General features: G+C 43.9%; 2 protein-coding genes across 2 annotated transcripts in view; one reads left to right on the plus strand and one right to left on the minus strand.

The window, feature by feature from the left end:
- Positions 1-367: 367 nt before the first annotated feature.
- Positions 368-18,966, minus strand: STEEP1 (STING1 ER exit protein 1). Its single transcript, XM_072125873.1, has 7 exons — positions 18,752-18,966; positions 11,482-11,599; positions 5,441-5,482; positions 2,465-2,603; positions 1,302-1,391; positions 1,082-1,174; positions 368-695 (listed from the first exon to the last, which is right to left on the minus strand). Exons 1-7 carry the CDS (start codon positions 18,873-18,875, stop codon positions 633-635), a joined length of 669 nt encoding a protein of 222 aa, XP_071981974.1. The 5' UTR covers positions 18,876-18,966; the 3' UTR covers positions 368-632.
- Positions 18,897-23,839, plus strand: part of LOC140078066 (relaxin receptor 1-like) — a 273,289-nt gene continuing 268,346 nt past the window's right edge. Inside the window, exons 1-2 of the mRNA XM_072125872.1 lie at positions 18,897-19,002; positions 19,276-19,356. The gene's annotated coding sequence lies outside the window, so the exon portion shown is untranslated. The remainder of the gene's footprint in view (positions 19,003-19,275; positions 19,357-23,839) is intronic.

A 23,839-nucleotide genomic window follows, 5' to 3' on the forward strand; every position in this document is an offset into this window, starting at 1 on the left:
TACCGGCTATGGAGAGAGCTCAGCCCGTAAGCCCTCTCCATGCACGTACTAACATTTGTGCATCGCCGTCTTTCAACTGGCAGAACACTTAATTTGTTGGCTATGGAGCTGATTGATGGCTTGTTCTTTGCAGGACATGTTGTACATTGCAACAGTATCATTCTAGAGTACATAGGTTTTTATGATCACTTTTTCATGCATTTATTTGTGGGATTAAATGGGTAAAAATCATAATTTTATGGCAGATTTTCAACAGTTTTTTTGGCGTTCATGGTGCGGGTTCAATAATTATTTACTTTTATTCTATGGACACGGTGATACTATATATGTGTGGTTTGTGTTATATAAAGAGACATATAACGCTAAATCATGTTTATAAAATAATGAATTTTATTATCACAAAAGAGTTATTCTTTACAGAAGTCCAACATGAAATAACTGCTTAGTCCCTCAGAAAAATCGAGAGAACTTTTCATCTTTCGCAACATGTCGATTGTACAGATCTCTGGGGTGGCATGCTCCATGGAGACATGTTTGATGGTGCCCATACCTGGCGCACGTACCAGTCATGCTACTAGTAATAGATATGTTATGGCGGGCAGCGCTAAATTGCCTCCAGACGCGTGTCTCTCCTATTTGAACTGGTTGTCAATCAGCGTTCCCTTCATTTTTGCCTTCTTCGCTTCTAATTCGGCCTGTGGAAAGAAAACATCGGTATGAATTGCACCTTGAACCAAGCATCTGGCATTCATAAAGCCCTTGTGGTGCTGTAAGATTAGGAGGTAAGTGACGTGTAATCTCTTAATGTCCAGCACAAGGTGAACAGGCTCAAGTCACTAGAGAAGCAGCTACTGGTTATCTTTATTACTGATGCCAGGGGCCAATTTATGCTTTCGGTTAAGCATTAAAACACCTTCTGGAGAAACACACAGATCAGGAAATAATGTCAAAGAGGTCAGCATGTTTTTTTTTCAGGTGCATCTGAGTGATATCTGTGTCTAAAATGACATACCCCACATCATAGACATGATGATATGTATTCTGCATGCAGCAGGTCAGTGGGTTCCAGCATCATACGTACCAGTTCCTGTAGTCGTCTTTTGCTCATTCCTTTCCTCTCCAATTGCTTCTCGATGACTTTAGCATTCTGCGCATAGGAATCTGCCACCTCCCTCTGTAAAGTTACAATGATGGTAGCATCAGCGATAAAATTTTAAACAGACTTTCATACTAGTCCAAAGAAAGTCTATGGTAGTGTAAAGGGTGTTACAATCTGAGGCAATTACTTATGTGCCACCTACCGCTTCGATCTCCTCCTCCTCTTCATCAATGGTGGATACAGTAACAGAGCTGAATTTTCCCATGTCTTTAGTGCGCTTGGTCATCATCACCTATTAAAGAAAAAAGAAGATTATTTTAAGCAGAGATGTTATAAAAAATAAAAAAAAGTACTAAAAACAAATAAATATAAAAATTTTAAATCCTCTATAACATGATGCGTACTTGTGCAAAACCAGACCTGACCACGACCGGGATCTGTGCATGAAATTTGTCTGAACACGGGGCTCTGCTGCCCCAGGAAATGAACGTAACACTTACCCACTAAATCACAAGGCCTGCAAAGGTTTTAATGGCCAGGGCATTTTTGGAGAGGTGTTAGACATGCTGGTTTAAGGGCCATAACTAAAGGGAACCAACCACCCCGATTCTTCCTATAAAGGCAGCTGCGCGCCGAAGGTTAAATGGTAGGCGGAGCAAAGAGGCTACTGGGGCGTGGAGTAGCCGCGACGTGTAGCTTCATGTCCGGCTACTCCACGCCCCTATAGCCTCTTAAAATTTTTTTACATATGCCAGCATTAAAGTTTTCTAAAAGATAGCGGGGACGTGAGGATTAGGCCAAAAAAGGGCTATCCTTACGTCCCATTCATCCACCTGCCACCCGATCTACCTTTATAGGAAGTATCGGGGTGGTAGGTTCCCTTTAATTTTTGAAGCTTCTTTTAATGATACATAGGGCTAGTTCAAAATTAACAAAATGTTAAAGGATTGTTTTTTATTTTTAGCTTCCCGTTAACCCAAAATAAAACTAACAAGTTTTCACCATTAAACTAACAAGTTTTCACCATTAAACCTTCACATAGAAGTACATTCATTTTAACTCTATGAAAGACATTATGAATGAACTCCCTGTTGTGCGATAGTCATTATGATATAGACAATGTAAAGCATCTGGTAAACGGTTTTTCATAGTCTTATCATTTCATTGGGGTCTTCGTAACTCATTTTTAACAAAGTTTCTATGTAATCTAATCGTGAGCTTCTGTCAGTCTTTCTAGCAAGATGGAATTCTGAGATTCATGAGTGAGAAGCAGGTGGTTTCCATCTACTCTTTAGCTTAGTTCTACAGTCACAGCAAGAATCTTTCACATGTCACATAACCACCACAATGGTGCAGCTCATTTACCTTTTTAGGTGGATCGGGTTTTTGGGTGTAGATGTTTGTTTTACCAAATCCTTGTCCAAACTTGACCAAAGCTCCGTTGAAAATGAAGGTTGCAGGGGCATTCTTTTGTTGGTGCTGATAGAATAAGGGAAGGCTGCACCTGTAAATGAGCAAAACAATATAGTCAAGTAATGGGCTACAAATAGGAGGGGAAACACATCAGAACATTACTGCATGACATGTCCATGATGTAGATATAAACCATGCAGATCATGAGGACGATTAGAGCTCAACGGTCACAGCCATCAGCTAGAAAGTTATGTTGTGGCGAGTGCAATTTTTTTTTCCACTACATTTATTCAAATTTTATTAGATGAATTTTTCAAAGTTAAAGAAAACCTACAACAAGATAAAAGTTAAAAAAAAAAAAAAAAAACTACACATAATCATCTTTGCTTCCCACTTGCATTCTTTAATCTTCACATGCCGGGAACACCTGAAAAAAAAAAAAAACTTCTAAAAGCAGGGCGGAGCACGGGGACAGTCCAGTGCTCCAGGCTGCTAATTATTCACGCCTCTTCGTGGTGTCACTACCCTTTCCCAGCTTGAGAGAAGGAGTTGGCGAGGATGTGCATAATTAGCAGCCTGGAGCGTCGGACATTGCGTCCCAGAGCTCCTTTTCATAAGTCTTTTTTTTTTTTCAGGTGATCCCAGCCTGTAAAGACGACAAGTGTCGGGATCTAGATGAAGAGGACGACAGGTGAGTATGTGTAGTGCTTTTTTACTTTTTGGTAAGTTTCCTTTAAAGATGTGGATGGGTATAGATATTAAGAAAGAGGGAAGCAGGAACATGTTTGTGTGCTACGTGCAAGTCCCCGTTTCTAGATCAGAGAAGCAGAGAACTAATGAGTGATATTCTGGGAAGAGCCCATTACATCTGTCCCCATTGATCTGGAGAGAAGAAGGATAAATGACTATTTCTCTGTTACAGTACAAGGATGGGCCCCTCAGTTTGACAGCCAATAGGAACAGGACGAGGTGCTGGAACCACCTTATTCACCCCCAATTGCTATGACATTAATTACAAGTTTAGGCTTTGTTTACAGGACATGATTACATTACATTCTGTATTACACGCCAAAATTGAGTTGCAAACTGACTTGTGTTTTCCGGAGGATAATTCTTCTGATTGAAAACAACATGCGGTAAAATATATTGCAAGTATTCTGGTTTCTATATTTTGCTTGTGTTTATGCTGCACCTGGATATCAGGGACAATGATCTTAGCTTTGTATTTCTCAGCCATGTGATTCTTGACCCTAGTAATGGTGGATGTCACTCAGATCACTGCTCTTTTAGAGGTTTTTTAATAGCGTTGTCCTTTTCTTTCTCAGGGCCTTTCTGATATTTAGTGGGGCACAGGGGATTATAAAAATGTCAGATGTAGAGTATATTCCTGTGTTGAACGGTCTTAAAATAGAACATGGGATTGCTCAGAGGCAGACGTCTGCTGCGGGCACTGGACCAGTGTGTAATGCTCAGAAAAACCAGAATGACAGACGCTTTGCTTTATAATTTATTTCTACTAAACAGAGGAGCAGAGCTGGCTGGACGTGGCCACCTGTGGACATATGTGGGCCTCCTTCTGCCACAATCCTTGTATATTACATTCCCTCTATTCTATTCAAAGAGGAGATTATTATTTTTCCCATGAAATTTAATAATAAGGTAGTGAAGAAACTATTTTTAATACTCCTGCCATTTATGGTAGTGAAGTTACAGTGAATAGGGTCAGGGTGCAGTGACATGGGGCAGTTAAAACTGCATTGCAATCAGCTTTGTGGGGCTTTTAGGTGTAGTCTAGGGAGGGAGCATACTGTACATGCTTTACTGCCAATAGAGGTCCCAAATACACCTTAAAGGACATTTACCACCACATTTAGGGGTGGTAGACTGTCCCCAAACGTATGCTCGTTACCTTAGGGGTGATGGGGGACTCCTTCTGGCATGCTCTGGGCCATTTTCTATAACGAAATATCCACTTTTAAACTTTATGCAAATGAACTGGAGGCGCTCACATATCGGCTAGCCGAGCGCCTCCTGGCTCTGTCGGAATCTAATTTATTCACGCCCCTTCTGTCCCCCCCCCCCCATGTAGGCTGGGCCGCAAGCGCTGCAGACAGCCAGTGACGTCACCCAGCTGTATGTTAATCTCACGTGGAAGCTACCTCCCGAGGTCCTCCTTCTCTGGCGCCAAATCGCGACAAAGTCCTGTGTGTCTCTTGCGTAGCCCAAATTGTCTCCGGTGAATTGTCAAGGTAAGTGACGTCACTGGCAGCACTTGCGGCCAGCCTACATGGGGAAGGGGGGGGGGGGGGGAGGGGTGTGAATAAATTAGATTCCGCCAGAGCCAGGAGGCGCTTGGCTAGCAGAGATGTGAGCTCCTCCGCTTCATTTGCATGAAGTTTAAAAGACAATATTTCGTTATAGAAGATGGCGCAGAGCATGCCAGAAGGAGTCCCTCATCACCCATAAGGTAACGAGCACACGTTTGGGGCCAGTCTACCACCCCTAAATGTGGTGGTAAATGTCCTTTAACCACACAGCCTTAAATGGCCTTTGGAAATTGAGCAGGGAAAAACAAAAAATATTGCTCTCTCCTGAAGGACAGACCTTTTTTTTTATTCAACAGACCAGAAACCACACACAAAAATGTGTCTATTGAATTAAGGCTGGAAGTGTGTGCTCGAAAAAAAAAAACACCTGTGTGCTGTAGTGTTTTTCCACACTGAATCTCATATCACTGGACTGAACATTGTCCAGGAGATAACCCACAGCGACACAATACAAACTATTGCATAAAAACACACATAATCGCAGCAGTCTTAAACTCTGTAGTGAAATTATAGTAGAAGAATCTGAGTGCAGAATTCAACCTTTGCAATGCACACAGAAACATCCCTATACTGTATACAACACACCTTACGGTCTACTTACTTGCTACACTTTTTCCGATATTGACGCTCAATGCCATCTGGTCTGCAAAATAAAAATACAAATGAAAAACTTTTAACATAAATCATATAGAAATATTTCTCACCTATTATGTTAATACAGCTCAGACACACACACACCCTGTATACACCACTGTATACATAACATTAAACCACCGAATACATTGTCCTGTAGCCTTCCCTTTAGATGATCAAGAGCGTCCCAGAGTATTCACCTGATTGTTGAAGGAATCCACTGAGAACTGCATTAAAAGTGATTTGCACTACCTTACCCACACCTTTTGGAATTTATCTGGGCAACCCTTGCCCTTATAGACTAGGCAGTTGAAGGGATTGATAGAGTTGACCAGTTTCCTCCACATGGAGAAAGTTGGCAGACTGGGCATGTCCATTACATATGCCAAAAATTGGCGTAAGGGGCTCTGCACTGGATACATTCTGAGGTGGGGAGTCGTCCTATTCTATTTTATTATTGGCAGAAGTTGATACCAACATTGGAGACTCTAGAGATGCCTCACATATCTCTTCCATCAAGGAGGGATTATGTAAAGCTGGGACTGCTTTGTGTACCAGTTTTGCAGTTATCAAGTAAGTAAAGCATGGAAACTGGACCCTGTGATCCAAGAATATATCAGGGGATAGCTGATAGCTGGTCAACACAAAACAAGGACCTGGAAACTGGAAGGAGAGAGCTTGTCATAATTGGAGATACTGACAAAATTTATAGAGATTGGAGTTGGAGTAAGGACCCCCTACTAATCCCATGAACACAAGTCCGGTAACTTAAGTTGTTCTGGCAAACCTAGTATTATATGCTTAAATGCCTCTCATAGCCTGTCCCCACACCATCTTTGCAAACTTATCAAAATGGAGTAACTGTTTGGTGTAGGAGCAGCAGCTCTTCAGAATAGGCAACAATATGTCTAACCCCTAGTGTACAAGGTTGTATTCAGAGTTAGGCAAAGGGGCAGGTAACAATGGAGAGCTGAGCTCTCTCCATACACAGTGGGTGTCAGCTGTATAATACAACTGACATCTACCTGTGAGTGCTGACGGGGGCCGCCATCTTGGAGGGCAGATTTCAACCCCAAGACATAGGCTTGTCACGTATAGTGATCTCCAGTCATCAGCCAATTGCTGGCTATTAGAGATAAGGCTATTAGAGATAATAAGTACCGTATATTCCGGCGTATAAGACGACCTGGTGTATAAGATGACCCCCGTACTTTCCTGTTTAAAATATAGAGTTTAAGATACATTCGCCGTATAAGACTACCCCTTTTCCAACGCATACAAAACACCGGTAAAAATTAAAAAAAAAACAGATTTGAATTTAACATGGTCCTTTTTTTAATGTAAATTCTTATGACATGCAGGTATATAGCAGGAAAACTGTCGCTCATAAACATAAGGCATACAACAACAACATGTTACCATGTCAGCACAGCCCCCGGTAGCATACAGCACAGCCCCCGGTAGCATACAGCACTGCCCCCGGTAGCATACAGCACTGCCCCCGGTAGCATACAGCACTGCCCCCGGTAGCATACAGCACTGCCCCCGGTAGCATACAGCCCAGCATTAAAAAAAAAAAAAACTTATATACTCACCCTCCGGTGGCCCCGATGTCTGCGCGGCTCGTCTTCAGTGTTCCACGCCGTCTACTTTCTTCTGCCGGGCGCCGCCATTGATCTTCCCCGGCAGGCGCCTAGTATGACGCGCCGCTGCTGACGTCATACTAGGCGCCGCCCCGGGGAAAAGCATGGCGGCGCCCAGCAGAAGAAAGAAGACGGCGCGGAAGACTGAAGACAGCACAGCGCGGACATCGGGGCCAACGGAGGGTGAGTATTCACCCCGATGTCTTTTTGAGGCTGCCGGCAGCCATCGCTGTGCAAACACCCGCGATCGGTGCTAGCACCGATCGCGGGTGTTACCGGTAAGCCTTTGCTGCAATATGCAGCAAAGACTTACCGGCTATGGAGAGAGCTCAGCCCGTGAGCCCTCTCCATGCACCGGGACCCACCGTATAAGACTATTACCGGCGTATAAGACGACCCCAGAGAAGACAGAAGATTTTTCTGTCTTCAAAAGTCGTCTTATACGCCGGTATATACGGTAACATTTCTAAAGTATGAGTAATCAGACCCTGCACTGATAAAGTACCCTAGAGCAGTGCTCTCCGACCGCCGGCCTCAGCCCAAGTGCGGGCCAAGAAACAGCCGGTCCTGGGCTGCTATATGAAACTTGGAAGAAAAAAAAAAGTTGGAACTTACCTCCAGTGCTCCTCTTCACTCCGCAGCTCTGGCTTATTCTATCCTTCGCTTCCCTGCAGTGCGGGCAGAGGCACATCTATGCTCTCTGCCGCACATACCCGCATCATAGGGGGTGCGTGCGCCGAGAGCATAGACGTGCCATGGACTCCTCTCATGTGGGGGTAAGCGGAGCATTGCTGGGCACATCTTCTGGGGGAACTGACACTGCAGGACATGTTATTAGTGAGGGGAGGCCGCTGCTGGACATGTTATTAGTACTTACATATGTGTGATATGTATATTTACTTCCTCACAGTAAAAATCCCAAAGAGAAGTGGACATAATAGATCTGTGAGGGTTGCTATAGAAAATAGGAAAAAATAATGTCGCCTTTTCCGTAGCCGTCGTCTTATCAAGACACTAGAAGGACGCAAGAGAAATAGCTGCTGGAGGAAAAGGGGCATTTTAGCCCAGGGGCAGCAGGAAAGGGGGCATTATATGGGTTGGGTTTAGATATGGACTGTTTGCGGGGCACACAATTTTATTTTCCATGGACCATGGTAAGAGGGTTACCCAAAATGCCCATTCTATAAAAAATGTAAACAAGATTATTCCCGGCCATGAACACTAACAGAAAATAGAGCTCAGATCACCACTTTTTCACTATTTTTCCATCCATGAATATTTGAATAAAAATTATCAAACAAGCAGTCACATAGGTCCCAAATTGATATAAATTAAAACACCAGCACGTACAGCAAGAAATGACACACTTTGCACAGGTCCGTACACCATTGGCCTCAGAATTTGGCAAAATGGCAAAAAGAATAACGAGGAAGTGTCATTTAGAGAGAAGAATGAAAACCTTAAAAACAAAGCCCTCAAGAAAACGCAGTAAAAGTGTGTCAATATCTCTGCACTTGGAATTTTTTTCCCCAGCTTTCCAGTACATTGCCTGGAATATTAAATGGAGCCGCTAAAGTACGATTTGTCCCTCAGATAACAAGCCTTTACACGACATATACATAAAAAAGATATCACTTTGAAAGGAGGGGAGTAGAAAACAAACGCAAAACTGAAAAAGTGCCGAGTCCTGTACGGGTTAAACAATATACAAGCAGACGATCTTAATCCATTCCATTTCTTTATGTAGCGGCTTCTTTATGGCCGATTTCAAAACTCTGGCAGGTTAACCTCATAAATGACATTTGGTTCTCCAGTATTAATGAGGAGAAGGGAAGAGGATGGTTAATGAGTCTATTAACCCTCTTATACTCACAGCAGGGCCCCACTAGTTTGTGTTCACAAGTGCAATGTCTGATTTTACCAATTACTAGAACTACAATGTGATCAACAGAGAGTCTGCCGCGAATACAGCAAATATCTGGGAAAAACAGCAAATTATGATTACTAACAATTACTTGGTAATTGTGGACACACACAAACACACACCTCCATCTCTAAGTGACTACTACAGTATTCAGCCCGAAAGCTACTATAGCTTTTACACAGAGCAGAGAGAAGATGTAGAGCGGCGCAGACAGTTAATAGCACAGCAGTGTATCTACCATGTATACTAAATTAGTGATCCGCACAACTTGGTTAGACAGTCACACCAAAAATAATAAAAAACTTGCCAATGCTAGTGTGATGTGCAATGCCACCTTCACCCCAGCACTGTAACCTACACACATCATTAGGCAAGTGACAGGCAGCTATTGTTGTGGATGATGAACAACAAAGTTAAATTATGACAATTATTAGAACACTAATCTAATTTACTATGCATAATACAGGATAGACTGTACATCATCAATCTAATTCTTACGATTGGACACTAGCCCAGGGAAGGTTAGGACCCTCTCCCATATATAAAGCACCTCCCTGCGCTGCTTTTTGTAGCGGCCTGGAAGAAGTTTTACAAGAGTTGAAGATTCCTGCCGATTTGCCTTTGTCTCAAGCTGAGCAAATCAGCCCCAGTATTCAAGGGCAATGAGCTGATAAATAAGTGACAGGAGGACGCACATCGCTAACGAAGAGACTTAATTATACCTCCTACTGCGACTAATAGGAATTAGCACACCGCTCATTCATACATATCCCTTGTAGAACTCAAATACCGTCTCTACAGTCCAGCAGAGGCCAAAACCCTAGAGAGAAGAGCTAAAATACAAGAAAACAGAACGAGGGAAGACTACAAACAAAAGTAGAAGATAACATGGCCTTCCAGACAACTCTAGTACCATAAGGAATTCATCCCCCAGTTTCTGTGAAATGGTGTGTAAACCCATATTCTGCTCATGGTCACACTATGGGTGAAGTCTCTGACACTAAGCCCCCTACCCTTTAGTTGGGACCTTGATGAAGTTGCTGGACAGTGTGGATTACCACCCCCGGGGCACATTTATGATACTATACCACAGAGCTGACCTTCTAGTCCAAGATTTTTATACATTTCTGAGGTTCCTTCCATTAAGTTGCGTCATATTATCGCCCAGTCCTGTATTAGGCCAATTATGGATTCAATAACCTTGGGCACATCTACGGGACACATTTGGCTAATAATCCATCAGGTGAGTTGCTACTGCCCCCTTGTCAGAGATCTCCAGGGACCTGACAATGTTGCAGGATGCTGCATAACTCAGAAACCACATCGCTTTGATTTACGGGTTGCTACAAAGTGAGGAGTTTTGGGGTTTAGATGGACAGTTTTTCATGGTTTGGGAAAGGGAGGTCTCTTCCCATGACCAGGCTACACTTTTAAGACAAAAGTTTTATATTTCTCTCTTGGTGGGGTTGCAGATCTAAACTATATTCTGTTAATAGAGGAATTTAACATAGAGTCGATTATATGGTCTGCATTCTGCAGCTCCCCAAATTTTAACACTTGGCTGCCCAGTTCTTGAATGCAGACCCCTTTACCTCAATGTTATTTTCCCCTTTTGTGGGTTTTGGGCATCATTGTTTCCTCCCTCACCTCCTGTCTGTATCATGTGGTTTTAGTCTGAAGGTCCTCAGTCTGACTCAGGGATAAGATGCAGCTAAGAGGGATCTTCTTCAGTATTCGCAGGGCACATTCAGAACTCATTTTCTCCATACATTGCTGATGTACTTGCATATTCCATATAATTTGAGGGCGATCATTGATCTACAGGTACAGTACAGTTTGTGTTCCCATTTTTTTTTCTTCAACTTGAACAGGTTCACTCCAACACCACTCGATTAATGTTTCCCGTTGGAGGTGGGTAACTACCGATACTGCTTTATGACATTGCATCCCTCTGGTACAGCCGTAAAACGTTGAAAAGACGCTCATTAAGCCTATAATGGACTGAATAGGGTCATCACCTCAGCTGGCGATTACATGAGAGGGCACCTCCTGGGATTTATCTGAGCTAGAGCGGCTGGGGACTGAGGTTAAAGGATAAGATTAATGGCACAATCAGGATTTCTTGAAGTAAAGTGCCGCAATATAACTAATGCAATGTGTGGAGGTTGTATGTTAATGAAGCTATTGTTTTCTTGTATAGTGTGTGATACATGAACCCCATCAGCTGGCAAAGGTCACTTCTACTCCAGTAAACCTGTCACACTGCAGTAAAATAAAATTAAAAAAAAAAAAACACACATAAGCTGGTTTTATGCTTTTTAGACACAGGACAAAACAAGTCATAAACAGAAGGCAATGGAGAATATATGTAACCCCGGGATCTCATCTGTGAGGAAGAGTCTAAATGAAGGCAGAGCAGAGGACGAGACCCGGGGGAGATACCTGCGCAGATAAACCGCTTCCTCCTCTTCGGTGTTACAGAACTTGTGAGCGTGTTTTGCCGCATCAATAACTCTCGCTCGGTCCCGAGGCCTCATGGGAAGTTTTTCCAGCTGGCAGTCTGAAACACAGGAGAATAAATGTATAAAATACAAACATGACCTGCCAAGACCTAATAGATGAAATCAGGACTATTAAAAGGAGACTCTCCCGACACTGTATTCAACGAATAAACAGCTCAGGGTGTATTTTCTTCTAACTCCTATGTTGTGTGGCGCTTCTATTATTCCTTCTACAAGCTTCTGAATAAAGTGAAAGCTGGTTGTTACCAGTAGGTGTGGTCACACCTCATCCTGGCACCATCCAGGCTGTACAAGGGGAATGGTAAAGCCCACTTGTCAATTTATACACAAATATTCAGGTACAAAACTATTGATTTTCAAACTAATTCTAATCAATGTTTCATACAGATTTTCACACCTACTTAAAGAGAACCTACCACCACGATTCTACCTATAAAGGTAGAACGGGTGGTAGGTGCATGAATGGCATGTGAGGATAGCCCTTTTAGAGATAATCCTAATGTCCCCACTATCTTTTTGAAATCTTTATTGCCCTAATATGTAAATCTTGTAAACTGGCTACACATGTCGCAGCTACTAAACGCCCCAGTATCCTCTTTACTCCTCCTACCCGGAGATCTTATGAGGAGCCCACGTCCGAGAAGCCGGAGTTCTGCACATGTGCAGTAGCTCCGGCCTGGGAGCTGTGGCCGCGGGCATGTGTCCTGCACATGTGCAGAATGCTGGCTTCTTGGACGAGGGCGCGCAGCTACAAGGAGCTGCGTGCCGGATATCTCAGGGTAGGAGGAGTAAAAAGGCTGCTGGGGCGTGCAGTATCCACGATATGTAGCCTCATGTCCGTCTACTCCACGCCCCAGTAGCCGCTTTACAAAATTTACATACGAGGGCAATAAAGATTTCAAAAAGATATCGGGGACGTTAGGATTAGCTCTAAAAAGAGCTATCCTCACGTCCTATACATGCACCTACCACCCGTTCTACCTTTAAAAGGTAGAATCGTGGTGGTAGGTTCCTTTTAAAAGAATCCTAATATTTACGCATAGTGTGTACAAGCCATGTTTTTCAGCACAAAAATTGCTGACTTAATTAAAAAATTTAACACTGTACTTACCTTTCCGATGCCCCCCTGCAGGTCCTCTTCTTGCTTCCGATGCTCCGGTGCCTCTTCGACCCCACTTCAGGTTCCCCCGCGATGCCGGCGACTCACATGACGTCGGCAAGCGGCAACGTTATTTTGTGTGCCGGCCGTACGCGGGAACTGGAAGAGGAGCCGAACGGTCCGAACAGGACCACCCCAGGCTTATACTCGATTCAATAGGTTTTCCCAGTTTGTTAAAATTAGGTACAGGGGCTGGTTATATACTGGGGGGGGGGGCTTATACTCAAGTATATACATATAGTAATTCCTGTATGAGACTTCACACCAAAATAAAGCATGAAGCAACAGTTTTACAGTTATGCCGGTGTCTGATCTTTTGCTCATTGATGATGTGAATATTTACCACTGCTTATATTTTTTGCATGTCACAAGTGTAATACAGTGAGAATCACCTTGTTTCACTCATAACAAACAACACACGGATGCCTAAGATTGCAAAAAGACGATAAAACAAAGAGCAGCTATCTGTGCAGCGAGGGGTTATGGCCGCACAATCCTCCAAGGCATCGCACGCATCATTATTTTCTGTTTACTGCGAACACCAGGATCGGCCTCTGGTCATTACCGCTAAAGGGTCTTTGATGAACATAACACATAAGCTGAGGACGGCTATCAGCACACAGACGAGCTGGGTCGCGAATTAAATAATTACTGCAGCACAGCGGGTCCTAGCCGTACACAAGGACTGAAATCCAATTACATCTTCTCACAACTCAAGTGCCCAAGGAGCCAAGTTCACAAGACTTCATTCCGCAATGAAACGCAACAACGTCATTAAAATAAATATATTCTCAGAGAAAGAACGCAGCAGACAGTCGTATAATGTTCCAGGTGCTATATGCTGTGGAACACATCAACGACACTGAGACACCATGATCATAGCAGGGGTAATATCTGGGAGGTGAACAAATGGCACATTATTTAATCCTTCTTGTGCTTATACACAAATCACTGCAGTCAATCCAAGAAAGAAAATGTGCAGCTACACAACAGCGGTTCAGGTAAAGTGGTTCCTTGTCCATATCTTTACCAACAACAGCAAATGGGACCAGATTCCTGCTGTCTGATCCCTTAAAAGGGGTTGCACCAACTTTTTAAAGGAAACCTACCATTTGATTTGATGCATTTTGAAGCAAACATACCTTGAGAATGCTGTAGCTGCACTGATGCAGGATCATATCTTGTTTAATCCCTGAGCTGAGTGGTTTTGCTGAAAAAAACAATTATAACGTTCAGGACCTTGGGAAAGCTGGATTGCATGATTGCACAAGGTACACTGAGCTTGTATTGCACACCTTAGTCCAGACAGGACTAATCAACCTGAGCTGGATGACTCATACACAGCAGCTGGGGGATGGTGCAGCAATTGATTATTCTTCCTTCAGGCACAACCCGGGGATTACATTATCCTCTGAGCAGTGCATAACTAGTGTGCTAGGAAAAGCGCCAAGCACAACCACAGAAGCGACAGAGCTTCATTGTCATAATTTTATAATTGTTTTATCAGCAAAAACCACTCAGCTCAGGGATTAACCAAGATATGATCCTGCATCTGTGTAGCTACAGCATTCTCAAGGTATGTTTGCTTCATAATGCATCAAATCTAATGGTAGGTTTCCTTTAAAGATAATCTACAATCAAAATCCATCATGATACACTGGGAACAGTTACTCATAGATCCAAGCACTGTGACTTATATGTGTTATCCATGGCCTCCTTCTAAAATCAGCTCGATCTCCTTACCTGTGCAATCTAGCAGCAGCAGGAAGTGGAGGGGGAGGGAATACCTGCTCTGCTCATTGCAACAGCCTGCGAAACTACAGCACTGAGGGACTCTGGAAACACCCCACAGAGCCCCTCAGGTCCATTAGCATTATTCTAAAAGTTGAGTTTAGAAGGAAGGAGGCCATGGGTAACAAATAAGATTACCACAGTAATGAGTAAGAGTCCCTGGTTTAACATGACAGGTTTTAGCAGATTTAATCCACAGGATAGGAGAAGGCAAGATGATTTGTGAAGGTTCGACTAATGGGATCCATAGCAATCAGGAGAATAGGATCACCGACAATCTGGAGAATGAGGGGTTTCATTCTAATTACTGATGGAGCAGCAGGCAGTGCATGCAGACTCAACTACTACTGTGGTTCTCATTCACAAAAAATGCTAAAGACAAGAGCGGGACTCCACAATTTCTGATAATCCCTTACAACTGAATGGAACATCAGGACACAAGCTCATCCTAAAGTTCTACACTCTGAGTACTGGCAGAGGTCGCACTAACATTTTTCCAGAAGAGTAATAATCCTCCCTTCACCATTTTTGAGAAATGTTTTTAGCAGAGGAAGAACATAAAATTCTAATTAATACAAATATATAACGCCTATATAGTGTTAATAGATGTATTTTAATACAAGAAAATAGTTACAGCCCCTGTTTTCTGTGCTTAAATAGCCAGTTGAGACAATTATAGTAACATTACATCATGTATTAAACAGGTGCTGCACAACCTTTTTAGGGCATGTTCACACGTGGCGCTTCACAAAAGCTGAACGCAGGTGTGAACGCAGCTTTATTGTCTACTCAGAAATTTCAACCTACATAGTGGACTATGGCTGACAGCGGCCCCCAGACCGGCCCGGGGCTGATACCGCTGCATTATTATTAAATTTATTTTTGGAGGGATTGGGGACATATTTTTTTTCCATTTTTTAATTTTTTTTTTTTGTTTTTTATTTACAATTTTTATTTACAGAAGCACATTTAGGAAGGAACATATAATATATGTGTCCCTTGCTTTTCTTATAAAATGGGTCCTTTCACACGCGGTATGCCCGCCGTGTGCTGGAGAGGAGGAGGAGGTGACCCCTCCTCCCTCCATAAAGAATAGCGGTGCACGGCCGCACACACGCCGAAAGATAGAGCAAGCTCTATCTTTTTGCGGTGTGCGGTCCGGATCGGTGCCACACGTGTGGCATCGTATCTGCGCCGCTATTGCCGTCTATTGGGACGTACATGCGGCCGCATGTACGTCCCCGCAGACGGCCATGTGAATGAGCTCTAAAGATGAGCGATAACAGTGATGATCTAATGGTAACAGCCCATTGGATGACTTATTAGTGATCTGTATACAGAGACATGCAGAGAGGGAGCACATTGCATAATATCACAGTACAGGGCAAAGATTGGAAGGGGCTGATCAGACGTGAGGCTGCAGCCTGTGACGGCGAGTGACATTACTGGAATACTGAGCAGCACAGTGCCGGCAACAGGACCATGGTCTACACCTCAGAACAGATCCCACCGGCGCTCCGTTCCTCTATCACTAACCTGTCTTTCGGAGCCAGGTACAAAAAACCCCCCTGGGAGGGCCCGGACAGTCAGCCAGAAGTCCCTCCCTGCTTCTAGCCACTTAGTGCTGCGATCCTGCAAAGGATATTTTCCTCTTCTGCAAGATCAGAGCGTACGCCGGCAGCCCGCATTCGAACAGGAATATCACAAAGCATATTTATATGCTTGATTATTTTTTGGCGGCAGTAAATCAGCCTCTACATATATCAGATGCTTGCAGAGGCGCTATCGCATCCTCTGAGTACTGGACCTCCATTCTCCAGTTTGCTGGGTTTCTGCTTTCATGATTAGTGTCCTTGCAGTAAGAGCCTTACCGAGCATCCCCTATGCTGTGGATAGAGGATAACTTTAAGCAAACCTGTAATGAGGAATGTCATTTTTAGTTGGTGACAGTTTCCAATAGCTAAGCTCATGTTAAAAATGCCTTTGTCAGCATTCTGAATCATTTCAGTAAATTATATAAATTTAATCTACATTACCTGGATCCCTGCCAGCAGCATGTAGCAAGTCCCTGGGAAGCGAGTCCTCTCTCCAGCCCTTCTGACTTGCTGTCATGTGCATTGGGAAGGGGACGGAGGGGGGTGGTGTGGAGGAGAGGAAGAATGAATGAAGAGACATAGACACATACAGGCTGCATCTGCCCCCACCATCATGGACTTACAACATGATGCTGACAGGGAGCCACATAATGTCAAGTTTTATAAAAGTACTGAAATGATTTAGAATGCCTAAGTAATTTTATTTTATAAATCATCATTGTTAAAATCAGCTATGGACCACAGGAGAGTCACCTCATGCCTTAGCAGGTAGTCAGAGCTGGGCCTTAGCGAGTTCCCCATTATTCCATTGGATTCATAACAGCAAAAACTCTCTCAATAGTCTCAGTATGAATCTCATTCCAGATATCCCCTTGTGACGTACCATAGCAGAATGCGCTGGTCGCTCCTATAGGAGACCCTCTATGCTCAGGAACAGGGGTCCAATTAGTAACTATGACTGACTTGTCTCAGCACTGGAATATAGTGATGAACCCGTCAATCATGCTGAGCCTTGCCCCCTCGTCTGTTAGATTTTAGTTAAACACAAGGAGCAGGTTTATCAACCAATTGGAATTTGTGCCCAATATCTTTTACCAAGGGTTTAAAACAGGTTTTCAGCGCTTTTACAACTAGTACAACAAAAGAGGGGCGACATCAGGAGCCGCCAGAACTTTGCCAGAGGCTCATTCAGACTGATGTGTTCATGTCATGTACGCAGACCCCTTGTCTATATGCAGTTCACATGTGTACAACATTGTTTTCTTTATTGCCGTAAAAAAAAAAAAAATTTGAAAACAATAGAACAGCATGTATGAAAAAAACTGCAAGCATTATTTTTGTGAACCCCTTTGACTTTTAAGGAGATCGATGTGCGAGAATGAAAAATGCTTGCTGCAATCTGCGCGCAGTCAGTGATAAACAAGTGAATACACATCAGAAACTATGGGACACTTTCCGCAAAAATCTTGGATAGCATATGAATATGAAAAACACCCATGTGAATAGGGCCTTACTTTTAGATACTTTTGATAAATCTTCCCCAAAGATTGGAAATCCAGGCTATGCAGCTCTGCACTGAATCAAACGCACAGTATCAGAGAAGAGTTTCCTTATGTAACCCTGCCATTAACTACAGGGGAGATGTGTGGCGTGACATCACCACTTCCCAAATGACCTGACCCAGATTAATCCACTCCGCAAGACGACTAAGAGAAAAGTGCTGGGTCATCTCATGTGACATGTCAATACAAAGTCATCCCAGATAACCACCGCTATAATAGAAGACATTGCTGCGGGGAGGAAGGGGTCAACAGCAGAATTATCGCTTTAGTCTCCCACTCACATTAGGACACAGCTCACTGCTTCTTTACACCATCATCACACTAAAGGACCGTGCACATTTACACAGGAGGAAGAGGCAGACACTTCCCAAAAATAAAAGTCTATACCAATTCAAATTGTTCTATAATTGTGTTAGGTTAAACCCAAAACATTCTCCATGTAAGGATCACACACAGCCAGGGGCAGGGAGGAGTAGACACTAATATATGGTATAGAGCACTGGCATATAAACCTCTTTGTATCCCATAACTGTAAACTGTGATGGGGGTGAACTTCTTAAAGTGGCAGATAGATAGACAGATAGTTACATGCAGTCTAGTACAATTACCAGAACTATACAGGTAGGTAAAGGTCACCCACTGCACCTAGTCCCCTCAAAAGCAAAATCTGGAGGGATTTTTATTTTTCTTATGATAGAAATGGCAGAGCATGGTGGTTTCTATCTATTTATACTTGTTATGAACTTCAGAAGGGCTCCTGAGTGTGTTACCAGAGCCGCTCTGTGCTGCGGATTCACGGGCTGTTACACTGTCTTCTCCCTCAGCTTTTCCCTGCTCCGACTGTGTGAGTCCATGTATTTTACCTCTCAGGATACCTACTTGTAACCACATAAGCTTTGGAGGCAGAGCCCACTGTGCCCCCATCACAAGGGCCCTGGTATTCTCTGTGGGTGGGCACGGGAACCCCATGGCTCTAGACCCGTGTAGTGCCCCCATAACAATGTGCTGGGCACAGCCATGGAGCATAGTAAAGGTCTCCCGTACACTGACAGCTATTAGAGCTCAGGCCAGGGCCATACTCACCCAGCACAAGCACCATCTGCCCGCACAGGCAGTAATACACGTGTAATGGCTTCTCTCCATCGTCATACTCCTCCCGGTCACGGGTGTCGGAGCAAACCACCGACCTGGACACCACCTTAGGCATCGCGGCCCGGAAACCTGGGGAAGCTGCTGTGTAGAACAGATACAGCGATCTCGCGTTAGTCGCGGCGATATGACGTCATCGCACACAACTTTATTGATAAGACTACACAAGAAACACGTCCAATGAAGTAAAGAAGCCCTGCGTGTTGTAACCCGTATAAACACACTATTCATGTGTTAGATATGGCTTTTCCATGACACTTGATGCGGTGCATGTACCCTTTCCCCACTCTATGTAATGTCCCCTGCCCTGTGAGCACCCCCCCCCCAAATGATTTAATACCCCATTGATGCCCCCTCTGCGTTGCCGCCCTACTTATAATATCCCCTTTTCTATTTGTCCCTTTCATTTAAGTAATACCCCTTTTCTTTTAGCTCATAGCGTTTTTTCTCTCTTTTAGGACCCAGCAGCGCTATAACATCAAGCATAACCTTACGGGTCACATTCAGTTAGTATATTGGCTCCAGACATCTTTGGGAAAGTAAGTTTTACCCTTTTTTTTTTTTTTGTTATAGTGCATATAGGGATGGGGGTTGTAGTGCTCTTTAACCCCTTAATGCACCTACATGTCAGGGAGCTGTTAAGTGTTTATGGAGAGGGCTCAGAGCTGTTGCACAAGGTAGTTATTTACTGTGCTACCAATTGGCATCTCCCATTTCACCATAGGCATAGCTGTTGAGGCATTAATGATCAGACTTAGCGTGGGATTTAACTTTCAAATTGTGTCGCAAGACAATGGGGGTCATTTACTAAGGGCCCGATTCGCATTTTACGGACGTGTTACCTGAATATTTCCGATTTGCGCCAATTTCCCCTGAATTGCCCCAGGATTTTGGCGCATGCGATCGGATTGTGGCGCATCGGCGTTGGCATGCACGCGACGGAAATCCGGGGACGTGGCCGAACGAAAACCCGACGCATTCGGAAAAACCACCGCATTTAAAAAAAAAAAATGTGTCACGGAGCTTGCACTTACCTTCACTCAGCCCGGCTCGGTGAACCCCAGCGCATTTCGATGCTCTTCAGCGCAGCAGCGCCACCTGGTGGACAGCGGAGGAACTACCTTAATGAATCCCGGCCGGACCTGAATCCACCGCAGGGATTGCGAATGGACCGGGTAAGTAAATCTGCCCCAATGCCCTTACATGCACCAGTAAAAAGATGGTGAACTCTGTCGGACCTGAGCGGCGAAGTGACACATGCAGGATATCGAGCGCATGATCTTAGTGAATCGCCGTACGGTGCATTATAGTAGGACAGTGCACTTACTGTGAACTCCGGTGACCCTGTAAGTAAATGTGCCCCAATATGTGATTTTCTGTACCTATAAGAAGGGGCAGTGGGGCAACCAGATTAATAGAACATAATGAAGCATGTCAGAATTCCAATCCGAAATCATTGCAATTTGCAGGTATAGAATACATACCACCACTAAATACAGGAGGGGGGGGGGATCGACAAACAGTGCTATCACAAAAAGATGCAAGCTGAATATTAAAAATGGGAGCCCTCGGGTCTGCAGGTCTCACAAAAAGACCAAAAAAAAATACAAACAAAAAGAAATTTATGAGCATTGCACTTAGGACAGGGATATGAGGAGTTGAGATCTATTTATTTCTCTCTCGTCTATTACACCTTGAGTGCCAAACCATACATCGGACACGTGTGTTTTTCAATAGCACAAATGTATCTACCTTACAAGTGGTCTTTGACAAGTTGTAATTATTGGCTGTGTCCTCCTACGTGTCATTAGTTGCCAGGCATCCTAATCTCTGAGTTGCATGACATACGTCACTCCTCTCACCACGCCTGGGGGAGGAGGCAGACAAGGAAACCTCTTATGCTTTGGAAATGGAGTTGCGCCTTTCATGCGCATTCTCCAAGTGCTTTGAGTGATAGGTTTGACATGCATCGCACTGGACGAGATGATGTAGGTGCAGCTGCACATAACTAACATAATAAATGAACCCAGAAGACCCAATGGGGCACATTTACTAAGGGTCCGCAGCCGCGAATCCGTCGGGTTTTTCCCGAATATTTCCGCTTTGCGCTGTATTTCACGGGATTGTGGCGCACGCGATCGATTTTTGGCGCAATCGCGCCGACTTTCACGCGACAGAAATTGGGGGCGTGGCCACCAGACAACCCGAAGGATTCGGAAAAACCACGTAATTTAAAAAGCCATTTGTGTCGCAAGATCAAGCACTCACATACACCAGAAAAAAGCAGGTGAACTCCGGCGGACCTCGGCGCAGCAGCGACACCTGGTGAATATCGGCGCACGGACCTTGGTGAATCCCGGCAGAACCCGAATCAGCGTCGGAGAACCCGCCGCTGGATCGCGACTGGACCGGGTAAGTAAATGTGCCCCAATGTCTCATTGATTAAGTGACCAGTCTAGGTTTGGTTTCAGATATGAGTGTGGCCGCTTCCTTTTGTACAAACTGACCAGATGAAGTGCCAAGTGCATGAAATGTCTGTCATGTTTTTGTATATGTGAGATCCTTCACTTCACTCCTTCCTCCTGTATACATAGGTTGTGAGTATTTTCAGATAAAAGAACCAATAAGAAGACACTTTTTGGTGAGTTGCCATTCATCTTTTCTACCTCCCTTCCCTATGTTATCTACTTATCTGTGCAGCTTTTATATGAGAAAATAAAGAAATTGGATTTTTGAAGATCTTCACTGTTGCTGGACTTTGTCTTCACTTTCTTATAAAAAAAAAAAAAAAAGTTCAGAGGTCCACATCCTGCTTATCTACCATTTTCCACCCATATGGATTGTAATAAAAATTTATCAAAAGGTCATAAAACAGTCGTCAAAATCCTATCAATGAAAATGTCAGCTCATGCTACATAGAATGCAACTTTGCACCAGGGACAATGCCAGATCAAAAGATGCATGACTTTGGGGGAATTTGCTAGTGGCTGTGGGGAAATTACTGGTGTTGCTGTGGGGCATATTACTGGGGGCTGTGGGGGACATTAGATACTGCTGGCTAAGGGGGATATTAATGGCATCTGTGAGAATTGTTAGGGCGGGGGCTGTGGAAGACATTACTGGGGGCTTTGAGGACATTACAGGCAGTCCCCGGGTTACGTACAAGATAGGGTCCGGAGGTTTGTTCTTAAAGGAAACCTACCACTTTAAAATGACCCTTCTGACCCACAAATACCTTAAGCTAGCTCAGGATGAGCTGATGCCGAACCATATTTTCAATTAAACCAGAAACCGCTGTATTTGTAGAAAAATGATTTTCTTGTGGTAGTAAAATCTGTCTTCGGCGCTTCTGTAAGCGTCATGCGGCGCGCACCCCGGACCCTGCTCCGCGGTCACGCTCTCGTCAGCGCCGCTCCCGTCACTAATTTTGCAGTGCCCGAGAGCCGGTGACGTCACCGAGCTCTCGGGCACACTAGCGCATGCGCACCACCTCCTCCCGGCGCGTCGCGGCCGGATCCCATTGCGCATGCGCGAAGTCCCGAAGCCTCGTAGTATCGCGAGGCTTCGGGACTTCACGCATGCGCAATGGGATCCGGCCGCGACGCGCCGGGAGGAGGTGGTGCTCATGCGCTAGTGTGCCCGAGAGCTCGGTGACGTCACCGGCTCTCGGGCACTGCAAAATTAGTGACGGGAGCGGCGCTGACGAGAGCGTGACCGCGGAGCAGGGTCCGGGGTGCGCGCCGTATGACGCTTACAGAAGCGCCGAAGACAGGTTTTACTACCACAAGAAAATCATTTTTCTACAAATACAGCGGTTTCTGGTTTAATTGAAAATATGGTTCGGCATCAGCTCATCCTGAGCTAGCTTAAGGTATTTGTGGGTCAGAAGGGTCATTTTAAAGTGGTAGGTTTCCTTTAAGTTGAATTTTTATGTAAGTCGAAACTGTATATTTTATAATTTTAGATCCAGACAAAAGAAATTTTGGCCCCAGTGACAATTGGAGTTTGAATATATTTTGCTGTAATGGAACATGGATGATCAATAAATCTTCATTACAGACACCTTACAGCTGATTATTGCAATCTGGGACTATAGTAAAGCATTCAAAAATCTTCACCAGAGGTCATAGTGCTCTGTCTGTAACTATGGGTTGTCTGTAAGTCGGGTGTCCTTAAGTAGGGGACCGCCTGTACTGACTGTTAATTTTGAGAAAATTACGTAGTGGGGGATATCACTTGCTGGGGCTGTGGAGGACATTACTTAGTAGGTGCTGTGGGGTTATTTTTATGTGTGGGAATTACTCAGTGGGGTGGGCATTATTAAATGTAAGTATTTTTAGGTGGGGGCTCCTTTCACTGGGTATTATTGCCATGGTCCCTGTACTGTTTGATTATTATAGCTCCTACATGTCTGGAGATCTTTTTTTACATGTAGGTTAATTAATATAGCCGGTTCTTACAATGGGAAATTTTTAAAGAATCATATTGACTTTAAGACTTAATTTTATGGTTTCTTTAGGTGGTGGTAGCATCAGTCCAGCAAAAATTATAGAAAAAAAGAGAGAGAGAAACTCCTGACTGCCATTGACTGTTACTGTATGTGTCACCTGAGTGCCACATGTCAGTGTAAAGTACACAGGGGCCTCCAGGCTCTATTACTATAATTATTCTACAATGTAATGTGACATCATACAATACTTTTCTCACTATTTTATTGTCCTTTGTTATCAAACACCATACCTATTTCATCATGGAGCATTTGTCTGGTGGCAGCCTTGGGTCACTGAACATCAAAACCATATGGTGATTAATAAACTTGAAACCCCAAAGAGGCTTTGTACTACCTTATACTTTCTTACATGGGACATGTAAAAACTTTTATGGAATATTCCTAGTGATCTAGTTAGAGTTACTATAAATAACTAGCATCATCAGCAAAGTAGTGGTTAATACTCATTGTCCTTGAGGGTTTATTGTAGATTAATAGGTAAAAATCTCATATGATTTCTCCTTGACAAATTT

Source organism: Engystomops pustulosus, chromosome 9 (assembly GCF_040894005.1).
Source record: "Engystomops pustulosus chromosome 9, aEngPut4.maternal, whole genome shotgun sequence".
Taxonomy (NCBI): domain Eukaryota; kingdom Metazoa; phylum Chordata; class Amphibia; order Anura; family Leptodactylidae; genus Engystomops; species Engystomops pustulosus.